Source organism: Sturnus vulgaris, chromosome 1 (genome assembly GCF_052056855.1).
Source record: "Sturnus vulgaris isolate bStuVul1 chromosome 1, bStuVul1.hap1, whole genome shotgun sequence".
Lineage (NCBI taxonomy): Eukaryota > Metazoa > Chordata > Aves > Passeriformes > Sturnidae > Sturnus > Sturnus vulgaris.
The window spans coordinates 131,901,008-131,918,773 of record NC_142243.1 but is presented as its reverse complement, the minus strand read 5'-3'; the positions used below and the strand labels follow the sequence as shown (position 1 = coordinate 131,918,773).

Below are 17,766 nucleotides of genomic sequence, written 5' to 3'. Positions count from 1 at the left end.
ATTAAACTGAATTTACACACTATGTCTCTTTTCACCTATTTACTTTTTCTGATGTATTCCTCCTCTCGGAGTGCAGAATTTTTTGCTATGCTCAAACCGTAGATACTCTGCACTGCAAAATCTGAAAGAGTTAAGGCAATTTACCTACAGCACTCCTCAATATACATCTTTCTGCATCACTAATGTTTCCAGTTCTGTTTGACCTATGTGGTCATTCTCTATTCCCAGAAAATGATGATACCAAAATCTCTTCAATAATGCTACAGTAGCAAAAGCATATTAAACAGACAGAAAAGACATAAAAATTAGACACATATTTGCTCACATTAACTTAATCTGTCTATATACATATCTCTAGCATTAGGTTTGATTCTTTATAATTTGTTAAAATGTTATTTTTTAATACAACTAGTATTTCAGATGGTTATTCTGAGCTGATAGTTCACAAAAAGTACTGCTAATAATACCTTGCACTAATTTCTTCTAGGGCCACAGAACTATTAAAAGTGTAGTTAACAGATGTTTGCCAAATAGTGCCAGGAAAACCTCCTTAGATTTAGTTTTACTTACCCAGTCTATTTTATCCATATTCCAATATTTTTTTAAGTCACGGAATTGCATTAGCATCCCCTTCAAGCCCACAACAATAATGCTTGCTAACACGCACTGCAAGGACATAAACACAAAAGCCATTTGCAGAGTTCTTAGTGAACACAAATGCTGTTACTTTAATTTAGCAGTCGATACCATAATTAAATTATAAAAAAACTGGTAGGTGTTTAGAAAATGGAGAAGCACAGGTATCCTTGTGACAGATGCTAATAGCAACAACCCCCCTATGCCCTTTTTATTTGTGAAAGCAATTTACAGGCTACCTAATTGTGAGAAAAACGACAGAAAGCTCAGGACTAGCCAAGACTCTTCCATGCCTCACCAGACCAAATACATTCTGCTGCAGTCTGAAGGACTCAAAAGTAAATCATCACTCAACTTCTATGCAGTGAAGAATTGTAACTCCCCTTCCTCACTTCCTTCCCTTCCCCTAGAGAAGGCTGTAGGGCAAAATCCATTAATTTTGACGCAAAGAAAAATTTTTTGTTCTTTGACTCAGGAGGTACGAGGAGATGGATTAAGAAATCATCTAAAGCCAAAAGGAATGGAGTACAAACTAATGGACTTACAGTACACAGACAGGCTGAAAAGCATATTAGAAGAGAAATAAATTATCAAGAAAGCAAAAAACAAAAATTATTTTTAAAATATAGAGGGGAAAGCCTACAGGAAACCGGTCAAAATTTACATATAATCCATATAAAAACAAATGAAAGTAGGGAAGAAGTATAGCAAAAAAACCAGGACATATTGCACACCCTTCCTCAAGTGTCCTTACTTGCATGTATACTATAAAAGGATCTGTGTTTGAAAAGTGAGAACTTTCATGACACCATGTAAACAATAGCACAAAGCAATTTTAAAACATAGTTGACTTAAAACTTCACGTACATGCATGGCAGAATTGTGGATAATTTTGGAGCTGTATTTAGCAGCTTTGACATGCCTCTAGTTAAAATTAACTATTAATTTGTAATACCAAAAGCTAGATATAGCTTATGTGAAAAGATGCCACACTGCTTTGGAGAGTCTTAGCAAAGACTAACTTGCACAACTAAAATAATTTGTGTCAAATTTATTTGAAAAGCAAAGTTGTAAATCATATGCATATGTAGAGAAATATCATGAATCTTCATTAATTTCTACCACACTCTGTCAATTTACAAATCCACAGCAACCTGGGTGCATATTTTTCATAAATACATGCCAAAAGTAAATAAAAGAGAAATTCACTTCTATATGCTTACCTGATACCCTATATATGTAACTGCATATGTCTCAAATCTCTATGTCTTATGCTGTCAATATATTTTATTTTTTATTTTATTATATTTTATTTATATTTTATTATTTCAAAATTTTTCATGCAGGTACTATTTTTTTGGCCACTGAAATTGAGCTGTTTTAGAGATTGCACTATCTTTCCTGGAAATAAACTGTCATTAGAAAATGTTTGACATCTTTAAAAAGGATAAGTACCATACCATAGGAAGCCAGTACAGCAGAGGTCCAATTGTGTAGATCACCACTAGAATTAATACACAAGAGATAAGGCAAGCCACCTAAAACAATAAACAAGAATTGCAGATCATTCAGTCTAACAACAACAAAAACAACAAAAGAAATTGTGGAAACGATAAATTATAAAATATTGGAGACAAAGTCAAGAATCAGATGTTGAAGATGTTAACTATTAATGTATCTGTAGATTGCAGATGCATATAATTTTAATTTTAATCTCTGATTATTGCCTTTAATCAACTACAGTGATAACATAGTGAGAGATCTCAACATCTGTGCTTGACCCTGCTGCCAGCACACTGACACAGATCAGAGCATCACTTACACACTTGGGTATCAAATGGAACGTGTGTGCAATATCTCATCCCAGAAGTTCTCAGCACCCACTGTCATTCTGCAACTTATTTATAGCCATGCACCCTATGCTGTACTAAATAACAGACCTGTCGTAGCACTAAGCAAGAATTATGTATACAATCATTTTTTCCAAAAGAGAAGATTTCTAACTTCTTTTGTTGGGATGAACACTAAAAGAAAGCTACTGTTAAACCAGAAACCACTAACAATTTCATGTTAATGAGTATTTACTTAAGAAAATGCAGGTACCATTTAAAAAATGTATTAAAGAGCATAATTAATGCAAATAATATAAATTCAGAAAAATATATGGTCTAATAATTATATACTTCTTCACAGTATTTACAGTATTAATCTGATGGAAAACTACAGTAAAATTTCACTGTCCTATTCCGCTCTGAGTGCTCACTGAGTACTTCTGGTCTTATAAATACACAGTTCAGATTCACAGAAGGTTTTTGACGATAAGTAGACAGATGCTCACTTTATTTTTATATTGATAATATGTTTCTTTACTAAAATAATTAGGTTTCATTTTAAGAGACAAGTTGTTAAAAACAAAACCAGACAAGTTGTTAAAACACTAGAAAATTAAAGTCATGGTGTACTTAAAAATACCATCAAGAAGGATAGACAGAGTGTTTACGTAAAAAGGGACAGAAAATCTGCTGGTAAAGTCACAAGGAACTTTTCCCTCTTTCTGCCTTCTTGAAGAGAAAGAAAAAAAGTGTTGATTCTATTTGAAGGACACTTCTAGTCCATGATAGAGTTGCTCACTTCTGTTTTCTCCCTGGACAATATATCACTGAGGAACAAATGACAAAACTGCAATCCAGGTATAGTCATTTGAGAAAAAAAGGCTGCTCTGTGCCCCTGAAAGGTTCTTTGCATTTCTGTCATGCCCTATGCCAAACTGACTTCCCTCTATGTTAAAGAAAGGCTTCTTTTTACCTGTGACCTGACCAATGTTTATAAGTGATGATCTTCTCCTCTCCTCATTCTGCCTGGACAGCCACAAAGGAGAGCATTAAGCTGATGTGTTGCTTTCCAAGAAGGCAGAGGAGAGATTGTTCTGCTTATTGAAATAGTCTCATAGTGCTAACTCATAGCCACACTCTTAACTTTTAGACACAGGCACTGCTATACTGTGAAACCAATGCATAAACCAAGTAGATTTTTATTGTGTGTTTGCTATCTTGAAATTGAATTATAGTGGTTCCTTTTTCCATTTCAAGTATTGAATAACCTTTTATCAAGGTCTTTCCCTACATGTACCAGAGCCAACATGCTCAGATACCCCATATGCCTTCAGGTTATAGGTCTGCAGGTTACCTCAAATCTTCCATGGAAAAACCAGTACAACATGATGCAGTACAACTGTAAATTGCACAATCAGTACATTAAGAGATTAACAGAAGAGAATGTCTGTGAGGATGATGGCACATTATATGACATCAAATTCAACTAAAATATATGAAATAACTAATAGCCAAATGGTGGCTAAAATATTTGCATATAAATACTTTTCAAGATTCTTATTAGTTAGATTAGTCATTATGATTAAGTGAGTTCAGAGTACTCTGTTGGCTAATTAGCAAGTATTTAACATGTAGAGCATTGAAGTAAAGCCCTGTATCATTCCTTAATATTGTGGCATCTGCATGAGAAATAATTGCAAGACATGGTTGAGGAGAAACAGTACCTATGGATTGTATTTAGTCTTGTACCTCATGAACCTTTTCCTTGCAGCTAATTTCCTTCACACAAGCAAGAGAAACAGCTATAAAATGAAAATAGAATCATTGTATCATAGGACTTTTAAGATTAGAATAGACCTTTAAGGTCATCAAGTCCAACTGTCAACCCAGCACCTCCATCATGTTCATCATCAAACCATGTCCTCAAGTGCCATATTCACACAATTTTTGAAAATTTCTCGAGATGGTAGTTCTGCCATTACTCTGGGCAGTCAGTTTCAAAGCTTTACAACCCTTTCTGTGAAAAAAAAAATAAAATCCTGATATCTAATCTAAACTTTCCCTGGATCAGCTTGTTGGTGTTTCCTCTTGTCCTGTCACTTGTTACCTGGGAGAATAGCAGTGAACTCCAAAGGATGTGACATTGATATGGCAGGCTGCCACTGAAGTTGAGTTTCAGAGGGAGAGGCAATGCTGGGGGGTGTCCCAGGTGGTTTGCCACCTCTCTTGTCCACAAGCACAATTCAGACAGGTGACAAGCTGACAGGGTCACAGTTATTGTTCTCAGCAATTACAGTCCCCCTTCCCTGAGCTACTGTAAATAACAGCTTGTGGGTTTAGTTTCCCACGGTAGGAAATAGCAACAAAAATCCTCAAAAATCTAAATGTCATCTCTGCAGGCTCAGCGTACACTGAGGGATAGGACAAGTACACCATGTCACAAGGCAGAAGCTGGGAGATTACTTGTGCTTGTTTAACAAACAGCTCCAAAGGTTACTTTCATTTTATTTTGGAAATCAGATAGATAATCAAATAAACGAAATGTGATTTTTTTCCTAAAACTTCAGCTTAGACTGCACCATTAAATCCATTAAACACCATTAGAGGGCACTTTCGTTACAATGCTGACAAATTCACATAAACTGAAAGGGCTTTTATGTAGCTTCCTTCAGTCTGAAAACACAACTCCTAACTTCCTTGCTGCCACAGACCTTAAAGTTCATATTGAATGAAACAGGTAAAAATTAATAAATGGAATCATTATCTTTCCTAGGAAGTCATCACTAATCAGATGCAATTTCATGCAGATTGTTAAAAATGACAGGGCAGAGTTATTCCCAGGACAGAGGAAAAGGGAGACAAGGGAAATACAATGGATAAATCAGTACAAATTGCAGTGAGCAGTATCACAGCTTTAACTCTCTGTCGTACTTCACTCTTGGTCATTACCTGTGTTTTGGCACCCGTGCTGTATAAAAGTGCCGTCCGTCCCATCGCTGCAGCACTTGGGATGCAAAAGAAAAATGAAGGAATCATGTTGCTGAGGCCATGAGCCAAAAATTCCTGCAAAGTCGTTAAATAGAAGATGTTTTTTCCTATTGTTCCATCATTGCAATGCCTCTTGCCAACAAAGGAGTCTCCTATGTAAATATTAGCAATGATAAAGGATGGACACATCTTTAAGGAAAAAAATCCCACAGGTACATGACAAAGGGTTTCCCAACAGAATAGATCATCTCACAACTCAGAACTAATTTGAATGATAGAGCTGTTGAACCAGATTCATCAAAAGCAGGAGGGACATTCTGTTCACAGAATAAATGCTATTACTAAATTTTGAAAATTAAATTCAACCAAGATATTTACATCTCCACGTCTGCTTTTTAACTGGCCAGAGCCCCAAGTACTGGTATCTGGAAACTGCCCAGATAATTTCTGGTTTATGGCTTACTGGAAAAAGACAGCCACTAATTTCTCTTCCTTTAGAGCATGTTTTAGTGAAAGTGAAGTATGGTAGCCTTATTATATGCATGCTGTCTTTCATAACAAATGTATTTGGCGTTTGTTCATGGTCAAAATGCAGACATGTCTGAACAAAGATTCGTGGAAGAAAACGTGGAGAAGCCACCTTGTACGTGCAGCCTAAGAAGAAGGAGGAAAATGGTAGATGTAGGAAAATGGTGCAGTATCCAGCCAGGAAAACACCAGCTCACGAGTTTGTCTTCACAACACAGAACAGCACAGAACAGCACTCCCTTAAAGCTCACCCCATAAAGCCTCACACACCCACGAGCACTATGCCTGGCCCCTGAAGGCAGTATAGCCACAGCACCTCACTGCTCTCCCTTCACAGAGATTTTGCTCTTTTGCTTCATTATTTGATGCAGACATACACAGAGTTTCCAAGACTTCAGTAAGGAAGCTTGGTAAGCTACAAGACTTCCAAAGGTGCAGAAAGATACACAGGTTGCTGTGTTCTGAGGAGTGCCTTGACACAAAGCAGCATGTCACCCTGGAGTCTGGCCTGCACTGAGTTTGAAGCATTCTCCCTCTGCTCCATAGAAACATGGCTCCAAAGCATCAATAGAAATTCATGGCCCAATGTAATCCAACTGAGAAATATTCTAGAGACTTGAATAGACAAGAATGTTCCCATTGTGTTTTCCAATGACATAAGAGTTGTAAAGGACAGGACATAGCATGATGTAGCAAGACCAACCTGTCTAGATAGGGTGTTCAAATAGACGTCCAGCTGCAAAACAACTGTTCTTCATTCAACCCTATTATTTATCCCAAACCACTTAATATAAAGGTAGAGGCAACATTTACAGCACATAGTTCTAGTGCCAGTTATCTGAAATTGAGCCTTTCTTACCACAGTGCTTGAATTAGCATTTCCATGGATTTCCAGCTGGCTTGGAGTTACCCACCCACCATGACAAGCACTGTAGTAGTGTAGAGATGGCCCACTTTTATTTAAGTATGTCCTCTGCAAAGTGGAATTCACAACAGAAAGCTCCTATGGCTGTAAGTTTGGCAGCACTTTCTGAACTCATCCAGCTTCTTAGATACAAATAAAATCTTTATTTTGGGTGAGACTTCTAATTTGCATAAGTATAAATAATTTCTTGTTATAACATCAAATAAGTCCTGGGGCTATAAGTACCTGGTTTTGTTTTAGAATTGCTTTGTTTCATTAATTGGTGGCTGATTTAACATCATAGCTTGTCTATTAGAGCTCAACTGCCAGTGGGGAAACAGTCTCAACTTAGAGCAGTGAAAAATGGATTAATACCCAAATGCTGCACTGAATGTAGCATTACAAGGTTATCCTGAAGGATGAGCTTCCCCAAAAGGAGCAGTTCAACCAGTGAAGGCGTTCTGCAGAGATAATTTGAACAAAATTTGGGTGTTACTGTAAACACTAGAAGGTGTCAGGATGCTACACGGAACATAAATTTTGCTACTGGACATTCAGCTGTAATACTTTCCCCAAATGGTGGAGTGATTTCAAGGAGAAAGAGCTTTACCTGGTTGTCATCCACAGTGTATTTAAACTTTTTAGCAGAGCCTTGAGCAAGAGCTAGTGAGGCAACATAACCAACCAGTGCCACTCCAAAAGCTTCAGTGACTACTTCAGGCAGGACACTCATGGGTGGTGCTTTTGGTGATGGCAACCTATAAAAAATAAAGACAGTAAGTTTTCAAAACTTGATACATATTCTCTATATACATGCAATTTATGTGAATACCAGAGGAACAATCTTTGCAGGAACAGCTAATTTTTGTATTACTTGTAAAGTGACTTCTTTTCAATATTTTAGATTAATAAGATCTCAGTCTGTTGGGAACAGCAGAAGGGAATTTGTAGAAGATGAAACAGTTTCAGATGGAGTACTTCATTTGAAAACTTCAATTTGACAAATTATAAAGAGATGTTGAAAATTTAACTCCATGACAGACAAATGAAATTAACAACCATTTACTAATTTTGTAATGTTTTGTAGAAGAGACTACTGTATATTTTATCATTTTTTAAATATAGTTAGCTCTCCTGTAAAGTTAAATTTAAATCCTTAAAAAATCTGTATTCCTGTTGGTTACTGACAGTACAGGTGTTTATTCCATCTAATGGGGATTCCAGTGAAACTACACGAGTTATGGAGCAAACCCCAGATTATTGCTGAACTCTTCAAAATCTTTGGTCTTTCCAGAGCACCAATCACACTATCCGAAAACCAATTTGTGCTCTTTAGGTTTCTGATGCTCTCCACTGACAAGTCAGATAGGTATTTCAGGTAAATGCTTAAAAATATGCAGGAATGATCCAGGCTCTGCTTCTGTTTTTCAACACTGTTAGTATGAGGTTAGACAGAAAATAAATTCCTGATTAAAACTGCACAAATACAGTTTACTTATTCATTACACATAGAAGGGGCACACTGAGCTGTGTTTTAGTCTCAGATTCATAGCATGTTGTAAATACTTAAAAACCATATTCTTTTTCAGAAATGTCCCTTATTTTATGTCTTTCAGTGCAAGCTGCCACACATGCACTCATGCTGTCTTGGACTTGTATTCTGTGAAATTTAGGGAAACCCTGCTATATCCAAGCAGGAGATTACACAACAGCTGTGCTATTCCATACCAACCTGTAGAGTTTGAACATTTTGTCTGACAACTAGTATAATTTCTCTTTCTAGCTAATTATATTGAATTTTTTTTTTTGCCTTCTTTTCAAGGTCATGGAGGAAAGTATATCGTTAACTATAGTAACAATGTTCTTCTCTCGATTAAGCATAATTAAATCTTTCACATTTTCTCAGAAACCACATTTTCTAGAATTACTGTATGGGTGGAGAGGAATGAAGTATAGCAATCTATAATCTTATCTCATTCTAAATCCTTTCTGCTACAATAACCCAGGGCAACTCTCAAAAACCAGGTTGCAATAATCCTGTAAAGAGTGTCCTGCCCTCCTGTCATACATTATCAAATACTTAGTACCTACTTTTTATTCCACAAAGCAATAAAAAGCTATGAAAATGTACAAGAATGCATTTTTGTGATGATATCTATGCACATATAACTTACTAACGTGGGATTGAATTGTGAGAGACTATCTGCGGAGAGAGGAAACAAACAAAATAGATTTTTACTGTTTCTTATTTCAGAAACTACTTTGACCTTTTCAGAAACTATTCTCAGAAATAAAAATATTTAAAAGCCACAAGTTAATAAAACCCACATTACCCTTTAGGAATATTTCCCACAACTTCTATCCCATAGACGTATTCCATATCAGCACAGTAGCAAGCAATGGATGTAGCAATTATCTATTGATTCAAAAAGAAAAAGAGGTTACATTTCTGTTGCTTCTGACATGCTCCCTATCATTGCCATACCTAAGCACGTGACCCTCTTCATACATTTATCCTTAGATCCATCCTGTAAATTGGGAAGTATTATTATATTTTTGTTTGGTTTTATTTGGGTTTTTTTAGAGGTTTGTTGTTGTTGTTGGATTTTGTTGTTGTTGTTGTTTTTTGCTAATGTGGAAGAGAGTCAAAAGAAACTAAGATTTGGGCACAATAATGAAGTGAGACTATAGGGCAGTTTGTACATTCTGTGTACCAACCAACAATTAACTTCACCAAACACAAAATAAGCTATTAACAACTTCTCTTAAAACATCACTTCCATAGCTAAACTAATTTACTCCTCACTAAAACTCAATTAATACAAAACCAGCACAGTTACTGAAAGAGATTTGTATGGCTCTCTGTAGAGCCTCAGGAACCTTGGCAATCTGTGTCCAAAGTCCTGTGCTCAGCTTGTGCCCCAGAGCACTGCCATTCATGTGAGCAGCTTCAAGGAGTCACAATTTAGGTGCTCCTGAGTAATCTGATTCAGCTGATGTTCTCTGAGCACATCTAACCCAGACTGGCAGTGTTGGCTTCACAGCAGAAGATGTGTCTGCCTCTTGTTTTTGTGTTCTAGCAGTTATGAACCTTGCAGAGGGAGCCCTGAGGAGGCTCAAACTCATTTCCTGTATTTCAAATGAGATGAACACACAAATCCCAATAGAACGGGGTTCCAGTCCACAATCCTTAGTTTGCTGGTACATTTTATCCAATATTTTTAAAAAGATAACACTGAGACCAGGATCACACTACCTCCTTTTTCCCAGCATTTTGCCCTTGTAAATATTTTCAGCAACAGAAGAGTAATTGCAATAATACAGCCTGAAAACCAACTGTCCTTCTTACTTTGTATTGTCTTTCAGAGATTTAGAGAAAAACAGAAGCTTTCTGATGGTGATCTGCTGCTGATCATTTGACTACATCTTAATCCTTAAAGTGAGGGTTTATAATGCAATTGCTAATCTCAATTTAGTCTATACCCTGTTAAAGGAAAACTGTTAGTAAAATGACAGAAACAATTAGCATAGCTATTTAACTTTGTCATAGATAAATAAGAAGCAACATTTGAGGCACTACTACCCAGCACAAGACTTGCCTGTAGTTACAATGTGCCAGTTACTTTTTATTTTCTATTCCAAACTTCTTAAACATTCTAGGCTTCATGTCCTTGTGATTTTGTAAAAAGTAGTAAACATATGTAAAATATTATACAAATTGGGAGCTTATGTAATTTCTTTCTTAATTATTAAGTCAAACTACTTCCTGTTCTTACAATTAACTTACAGCCATGAAAATCAGCTGTCTGTTTAATAAGTGGCAGGTGTGGGTGTAGGTAACTATAGACAGCACAGTAAACTTCAGCAGATTGAGCCACTGAAAGCTTTGTAAGTAGAAGCCTGATATATAATTTTGTACTTACCAAAAGTAGATCGATGGGAAGGACAACTTTAATGTTTCTGTGAAATTTCTCATTCAGCTCTTTAACAAGAACAAGTACCACAATGCTGAGCAAGGAGAGAAGTAATGCCTCCAACTGAACTGTTCTGATATTCTCAAAGACATAGGCATAAATCTACAGTGAACAGCAAATAATAATCACAGATCAAAAATATATTCTGGATCACATGCCATGGCATCTTCTCACAACTTCAGACAAATAATGAGTGAGAGCTGAATCAATACTGCAGGAGCTGAGTCATTGGACAAGTTTTTGGCCTGTATTTTAGATTTTAAAAGGAAGAAAATCACCAATCCCTTGGAGTTTTGAAAACTCAAAAAAAAATGCAGTGAATATTTGTGTATATTAATTTACAAAATTCTATTGTAGAAGCAGGCTATAAAATTCCAATAAATGTGATATGTTTCCTTTTCTTACTGAGTCTCATTAAGTTCAGTGTGATAAACAAGTGACACATAAAAATGTTGAGAAAAGTTTTTTACACAAAGGTTTATTTGCAGTGGCCACAGCATATAACATCCACCAACACTAGTAGTAAAAAATTATTTCTGAGAAAAAAATTAAAAGACAGAAAAGAAGGGAAAAGAGAAGGAGGGGATAAAAGAAAAGGGAAAGAAAAATGCAGTGGTGGCTGGATAGGAAGAGATGCAATGGGAATCTTCCAAGATGAGCATCCTTTTCAGGACATCCTCTGCAATCTGTGGGTCATTTTTCCAGAGTAACATTTTTCCAGAGTAATTTCAGCAGGACATCTTCAGTCTCCCCATTGGTTGCTCTTGCTCCTTACATGGTGCTCCATGGAGCATGATTTGGTCAGGTCCAGCTGCTGCACACACTGAATAGTTGCCAAGTTTGCATACATGTTACTGGTTATTTAAATAACTAAAGTTATCTGCTTAGCCCTGTTTGTTTCCTTTTCTGCTGACTGCAGAGTTAAGAGGGAAAGATGATACCAGGCCAGACCTATGGAGCTGTGAATGGGAGTACTTCAGCTTTTCAGCAGTTAATAAGTGCTGCAATAAACTGCGAAACAGGTTAGAAAAATGTAGTTTGATCTGTGATGAACAAAGGAAATATGGTGCTGAATTGCAAGGAACATTATAAAGAATAGAAATAGGAACGGGAATAGAGTGAGCAATGGTGATGAGCAACAGGGGTCTTTGATGATGAATGCAATGTTGTAAGTAACAGACTCAGACGAATGCAGTTGCCTTTGCACCAGCTCAGATGACACAATGAACTGTAATTTTTGCTGTGTGCTGAATTTTTGGGTTCAGGAAATAAGGCATAAATCAGTACGATAGTAGATTAACAGAAAGTAATGAAAAAAAGTTAAAAGTGTGTTGAAACAGTTAGAAGGGGTGAAGAAAGTTAGAGAGAACATCTATCGTGATAAATAAAGAAATCATTAGATCTTATCACAACTTATTTTCAGGCATTGTGAAGAAAAGCAATAGTCTTTTGCCTGAAAGAAAAGCCAGCCATAAAAATGGAAACAATACACAAGCTTACTAAAGCTGTAAGGGAAAAAAACAAGATAGGCTTAGTCCCTTGAGTTCTGCTTTTAAATTCTGTTGTGCATCCTGAAATATAAACCATGGAGAGAACAGAAGTTAAGATTAGGATGTCGATTTAGACATCATCACAAGTAACTTTTTTAAACCCAACATAAAGGATAATAAAATCAAGCAAGTGAAGCTTGAAATAATAATAGTAATATAAAAAAAAGGTGTTTTCTCTGGCAATGAATAAGAAGACCACTAAAATAAATCAAAAATGACACTTGTAGTTTTATCAAAATAAAGATTAATAATTTTCTGCTCCAGAGAACTTATTCTCAAATATATATATAATGCTAACAAGTTTTGACAGTTTGGAGGCTAAATACATATATTTATATTGGACAGAAAAAAGTACTAGAAAAATTATCTTAGGAAAGAACCCTGCTTTAGCAAAAAGATAGTCAATATGATGATAAAATTTATTTCTACTGTTCTGATTCTGTCACTCATTGAAGAGGTGATGCTCATATTGAAGAATGAGTAAATTAAAATAACTTCCTGATTTTTTCTCTCTGAGAATATTTTCATAATCTAGAAAAGGAAAAAATCTCCACCTAAATATGGTATCAGAAATGTAACTTTCCTCATAAAGAGGAAATTTAGGCCTTAGAGATTGGATTAAGGATGCACGATATAACCCAGCACAAATATTTCTCAGAAGCCAGGAAAATATTTTAAAATCTACTTGTTAAGTAATATGATTTAGATATGTCTTAAATCTAAGGAATGGCAATTAAACCACAGTTTTTTAACCACATATTGCCCCACTGTAATCAGAAAATATGTGGATCGTATCTTGAGTGACTTGGGACTAGATCTGTACCCATAATTTTCCAAGAATGCATTTTCAAGAGGGTACAGGACTTGGCTCAGTGCCCAAACAGAAGCTGTGATTAATTTAGGCAAAAGGAGGCAATCTTGAAAATTGTGCCCATAAACTCACCAAAGACTGAGCTAGATCTAAGGTGAAGTGGCAAGAAAAGGGTTGATTCCTACTTGCTGAAGTCAGAGAGATGGGATTTGTTTTGAAATGAATGCTGGCTATTAAATTGTCAGCATTAGCTATCTGTGTTCATGGAATCAAATCTAATTTTCCTAGACAATGTGAGACAGAAGACTGAATGAATAAGTAAAATTTTAGTTAATAAATATACACAAGCTTCAAGAATTTTTGTCTTTCAGATTGAGTAATAAAGACATTTCCATTTAATTTTAAAAATACATAGCCAAATCATGTAAACCTTTGCCATAGGTTTTTTTTTGCAACAAAATCTTTTTATGAACTACCTAGTACATCTTCTGTTGTTTCTTTGAAATTGTAACCTTTTGTACGTAGCCTGCATCAGCCAATAAATGAGAAAAAAAGTAATTACCAACACTTTGTAACTCATTCAAATTCAGTAGCCCAAACAGCCGTATCCCCAAAGTATCTGTAGCACACTAAAACAATTCTGGCAGTAGTACATTAATATTAGTATTAAATTAATTACTGCATTAGACTAAAGAGCTTCAGCTGATTAGTTCCTGGGTAACCATTTTCTAAAAACCTAAAACCACTCAATTCATGATACGGCCAGTGAAACGAGGAGATCCTTTCACAAGAAAGAAAGAGCATGTGGCTCTTAAGAGGAATGTAATTAACATACACAATAGACATCTCTTTAAACTGTACATTTTACATGGTATTCTGTCCAGTCAGTTACTGTACTCACCCAAGATCAAACTGTAAATCCTAAATCAAAGTACATAAAGCTCAAGCTTGCAATAGCGTTGGTATCTGATTCAAAATTAGTATTTACATATGTTTTAATCAAAACTGTAATTGAAAGTTCAGCATTTCACATATTTAGATGATGCACTTGCAGAAATAATTTGGAAATTATGCAGCAGAATTTAGCTTGATATTGCAGTGTATGAAGCAATCTTTGTCATATTATTTAAAATATTTTTAAATCAGCAGCTGTTTGCCTCTTGTGTTTTTAGTTTCATTGCTAGTTTTGTGTAAAAATTCTTTATAGAAGCTATGTGACAATATTATGAGCAATCAGTGGACTTTTTGGTAATCAATGCAAATTTGGACCTAAGTGGAACAAGCAATATTCGAGCTTTGCACATATATATATTTAGACACTGAATGTTCCTTTTCTCATGGGAAAACCATCAGTTTTGAGGTGATATTGAACATGGTAATGGTTTATATTCTAGAAAGGGTGTGTATTTGGATGTATTAATTAAATGCTCTGAGTTGTTTTTTTCTAAATGTCTACATGAAACCCCAAAAGATTAGCTCTAAAATGTGTATAGAGGCTGAAGCAAACAAAGGAATTAAAGGAACATGTTATTTAACACAATACATTTTAAGAGTGGACAACTTCATTTCATTTTCCAAAATATTTCATTCTGATGTTTTCTAAATATGTCACACTGGAGGGAAAATGTACAGGCAAATACTGTGAGCTGTATAGGTAACTGGGGGGGAAAAGGGGTGAAAAGAAAGGACTGATAGCAGAACATGAAGGTTTGGGGTTTTTTTTCAGAATTGCTGCAAAACCACACAAGGATTTTGCAACAGACTTGCAACACAGCCACAAAAGACCCCATTTTGCAAAGCAAGTTTCTTACGTAGCAGTTCATTTTGCAGTGTTGTATTTTCTCAGAAACATATGGAAAGAGAAATATATCTATACACAAATAAGGGGCAAATACAAGTATGTGCTTCCATTTTCAGATACTGAATAAAACTTGATGACACTTTTCCCTTATAAAGTTAGACCTCATGCATTATTCCCTAACCTTTTTTCTTCCTCACCTTCACTATTCCATTTGCAAAATACCAGCTGATGCTGCACTGTGCAGCTCAGTTGAAATGTGACAAACTATGTACAGGGAAAACAAAATTTAATGAGTTACATAACCTATGTGTAAACACAGAAATACCATAGGCTCAAGGCCAGTGTACTAGATTTGTTCTCCATATGCAAAGTTCCTTTCTACGTATTTAACCATGATCTCACATGCTATAAAGAAATCATTTCACTGGCTTGCTATACTTGCAACTCTCCTATCACACTTTATTAAACATTCTTATTCTTGCTTTGCCAATCCAAAGGCTGCCTGAGGCAAAGCAATTGGTTTTGTGAGTGGGAGGTGTTTTGGAGTGGACAAAGAAAAAAATTGTAAGCAGAAGTACCAGTCTTTGGGTTTTGAGAATTTGAAGTAAAGAACTTGTCCAGAGAGATATGCCAGAGTTGCCTTTCACTCTCTAGAAACATATGAAAGCCACCTTATATCTAATTAATATAATTTTCACATAAAACTACAACCACAGAAGAAAATTATTAAGTCTAGCCCTGGTGCTTTTAACTGAGATGCTGGACCTTCTTAAGGCAAGTCATAAGTCTGAACAGACACCAGAAATATTTTTAAATACTTATATAGAAAAGCTACCCCTTTTTTATTATTCTTTCAAGTTGTACAGAGTAGAATTTTTTGGTCATTTATTTTCACACAATTTACACACAATTTCACACAATTCAGAACCTTAAAAAAAATCAGGAATTTTTTTTCTTTGGAATGTGTTCAAAGGAGTTTGATTTCAAAAGAGAAGAGAAAGGCAAAGAACTTGTTTCAAATGCATTAAAAATACAAGGGATAAGGGAATAGATTTCTTTCAAAGCATTTGAGTGACTCATTTATGATATCATCAGCACACCAAGGTGGAAATATTTCTTCATATCACTGCTGTTCTTTATTATTGCTCATAATGTATATTTTGATTATGCCTTGGCTGCAGTACTTAACAGCAATCATCTCTACAAGATGACAATATTCCTATATGTAAGTATAGTTTCCATGGAAACGCCATGAAAAAGAGGCTATTCACATTTTATATTAAGAATCATTTATGAAAAGGTTTTTAAATAATGAAAAAAATATGAAGAACAATTTTTAATAGTCTAATAAGCCAACTGACCACTCATAAAAATAGCTATGATACTTTTAGGTATCTACAAGACAAATTGATAAATTGCTTCTGTTTATTGCATGCTCCTAATTTTCATTAATAAATTGGTCCTATAAAAAAGTTAATTATCCATATGAAAAGATACCAAATTTATAAAATACTATGAAAAAAAATTCCAGAAAGTAACATCTTCTAATCAAGATTTCACATTAACAAATTTTCCAAATAATAGGAAAAAATAAAGCATGTAGTAGGGCACGAAGACAGTTATATTTTGCTTTTAAATAAGGTGTCCTAATTTAGTGGCTGACTAGATGAAGTCTCACTATCCGTGCAATGTAAATATCACCTCAGCAAATAGATACAGTTTTATTATGAGCAAAATATCATTTTGACAGGTACTGTTGTAACACTAATAATGCCAAGAGATTATGCTCACAGCACTGAAATTTAGGGCTTGCTGGAATAAGTTACCATCAAGAATATGTCTGTGACTTTTGTGTAATACAATTATACAGGTTTGCTTTTAAGGTTTCAGCCAAAAATGTGTACTTTCCAAGGGCTGTAGCCATAGCATGGGTGGTGATGTGTCCTTGACTGTACCAGGTGCTTTCACATGATACAGGTGGGAAAACACTGCAGCAGCAATACCCACTGTGGGCCAAGGTGGGGAACAAAGGGTGATCACTCATCCCTTGACAGCCTTGGAACATTCCCTACCTGAACTGGAGCCCGAGTAGAACAGCACCATTGTCGCCAGAATTTTGGAAACAATTACCAAATGTTTTGGAAACTCCAGTAGCTGCCAGCCTGGGTTATGGCCAGGGTGGAAACCAACTGATGACTAAAGCAAATCAGCTTGTGACCCTGCACACAACAGTCCTAAGTGAGGCTTTCTGAGCTCTTGGGGCCACAGTGGGCAGTGCCAGCACCACTCTCTGAGGTGTGGGACACCCCTCAGAGCTCGTGAGCCCTCAAGGCTGCAATACTCAAAAGGCCAGCACTCTGCCTGGTGAGAAACACTCAAGCATTTGCCATGACTATATCCCTGAAGCCAAAGGGAATTTTTGATAAGCACCTTTACCCTCACAGACAGACATGTATACATCTCCGCCTGTGTGCATGTGAATTATTATGGTGTGAATGTTGCTATCATGAAACTAATTAAATCATTGCTATATTTATTTAAAAAATCCCATTTTATAACTTCATAAATGTTAAATTACTTAGTGATGAAATTCTGTTAAGCCCTTTTGCACACCTTATTTTTTGTATCCATACCCTTTGCACCCTTATCCCTTTTCATCCTCAGTCTCCGTGTAATCCATTCTAAATTTATACTAATGCAGTTTTCCTATTAGTGCTTCATTCCTGGAGTGAGTGAACCTTG

At 35.7% G+C, this 17,766-nt stretch overlaps 1 protein-coding gene across 6 annotated transcripts in view; it reads right to left on the bottom strand.

Annotated features, from left to right (window-relative positions):
• The window catches only part of SLC26A7 (solute carrier family 26 member 7), a 79,993-nt gene that overhangs the window by 27,826 nt on the left and 34,401 nt on the right, over positions 1–17,766 (bottom strand). For all 6 annotated transcript variants that reach the window (XR_015807944.1, XM_088177138.1, XM_088177144.1 and 3 more), the window contains 6 exons: positions 10,812–10,964; positions 9,222–9,304; positions 7,499–7,646; positions 5,418–5,531; positions 2,097–2,174; positions 571–666 (listed from right to left, as the gene is read on the bottom strand). Coding sequence is in view for 5 of the 6 variants with exons in the window: in XM_088177138.1 (XP_088033264.1) it covers positions 571–666; positions 2,097–2,174; positions 5,418–5,531; positions 7,499–7,646; positions 9,222–9,304; positions 10,812–10,964 (672 nt within the window). In the remaining variant the exon portion in view is untranslated. The remainder of the gene's footprint in view (positions 1–570; positions 667–2,096; positions 2,175–5,417; positions 5,532–7,498; positions 7,647–9,221; positions 9,305–10,811; positions 10,965–17,766) is intronic.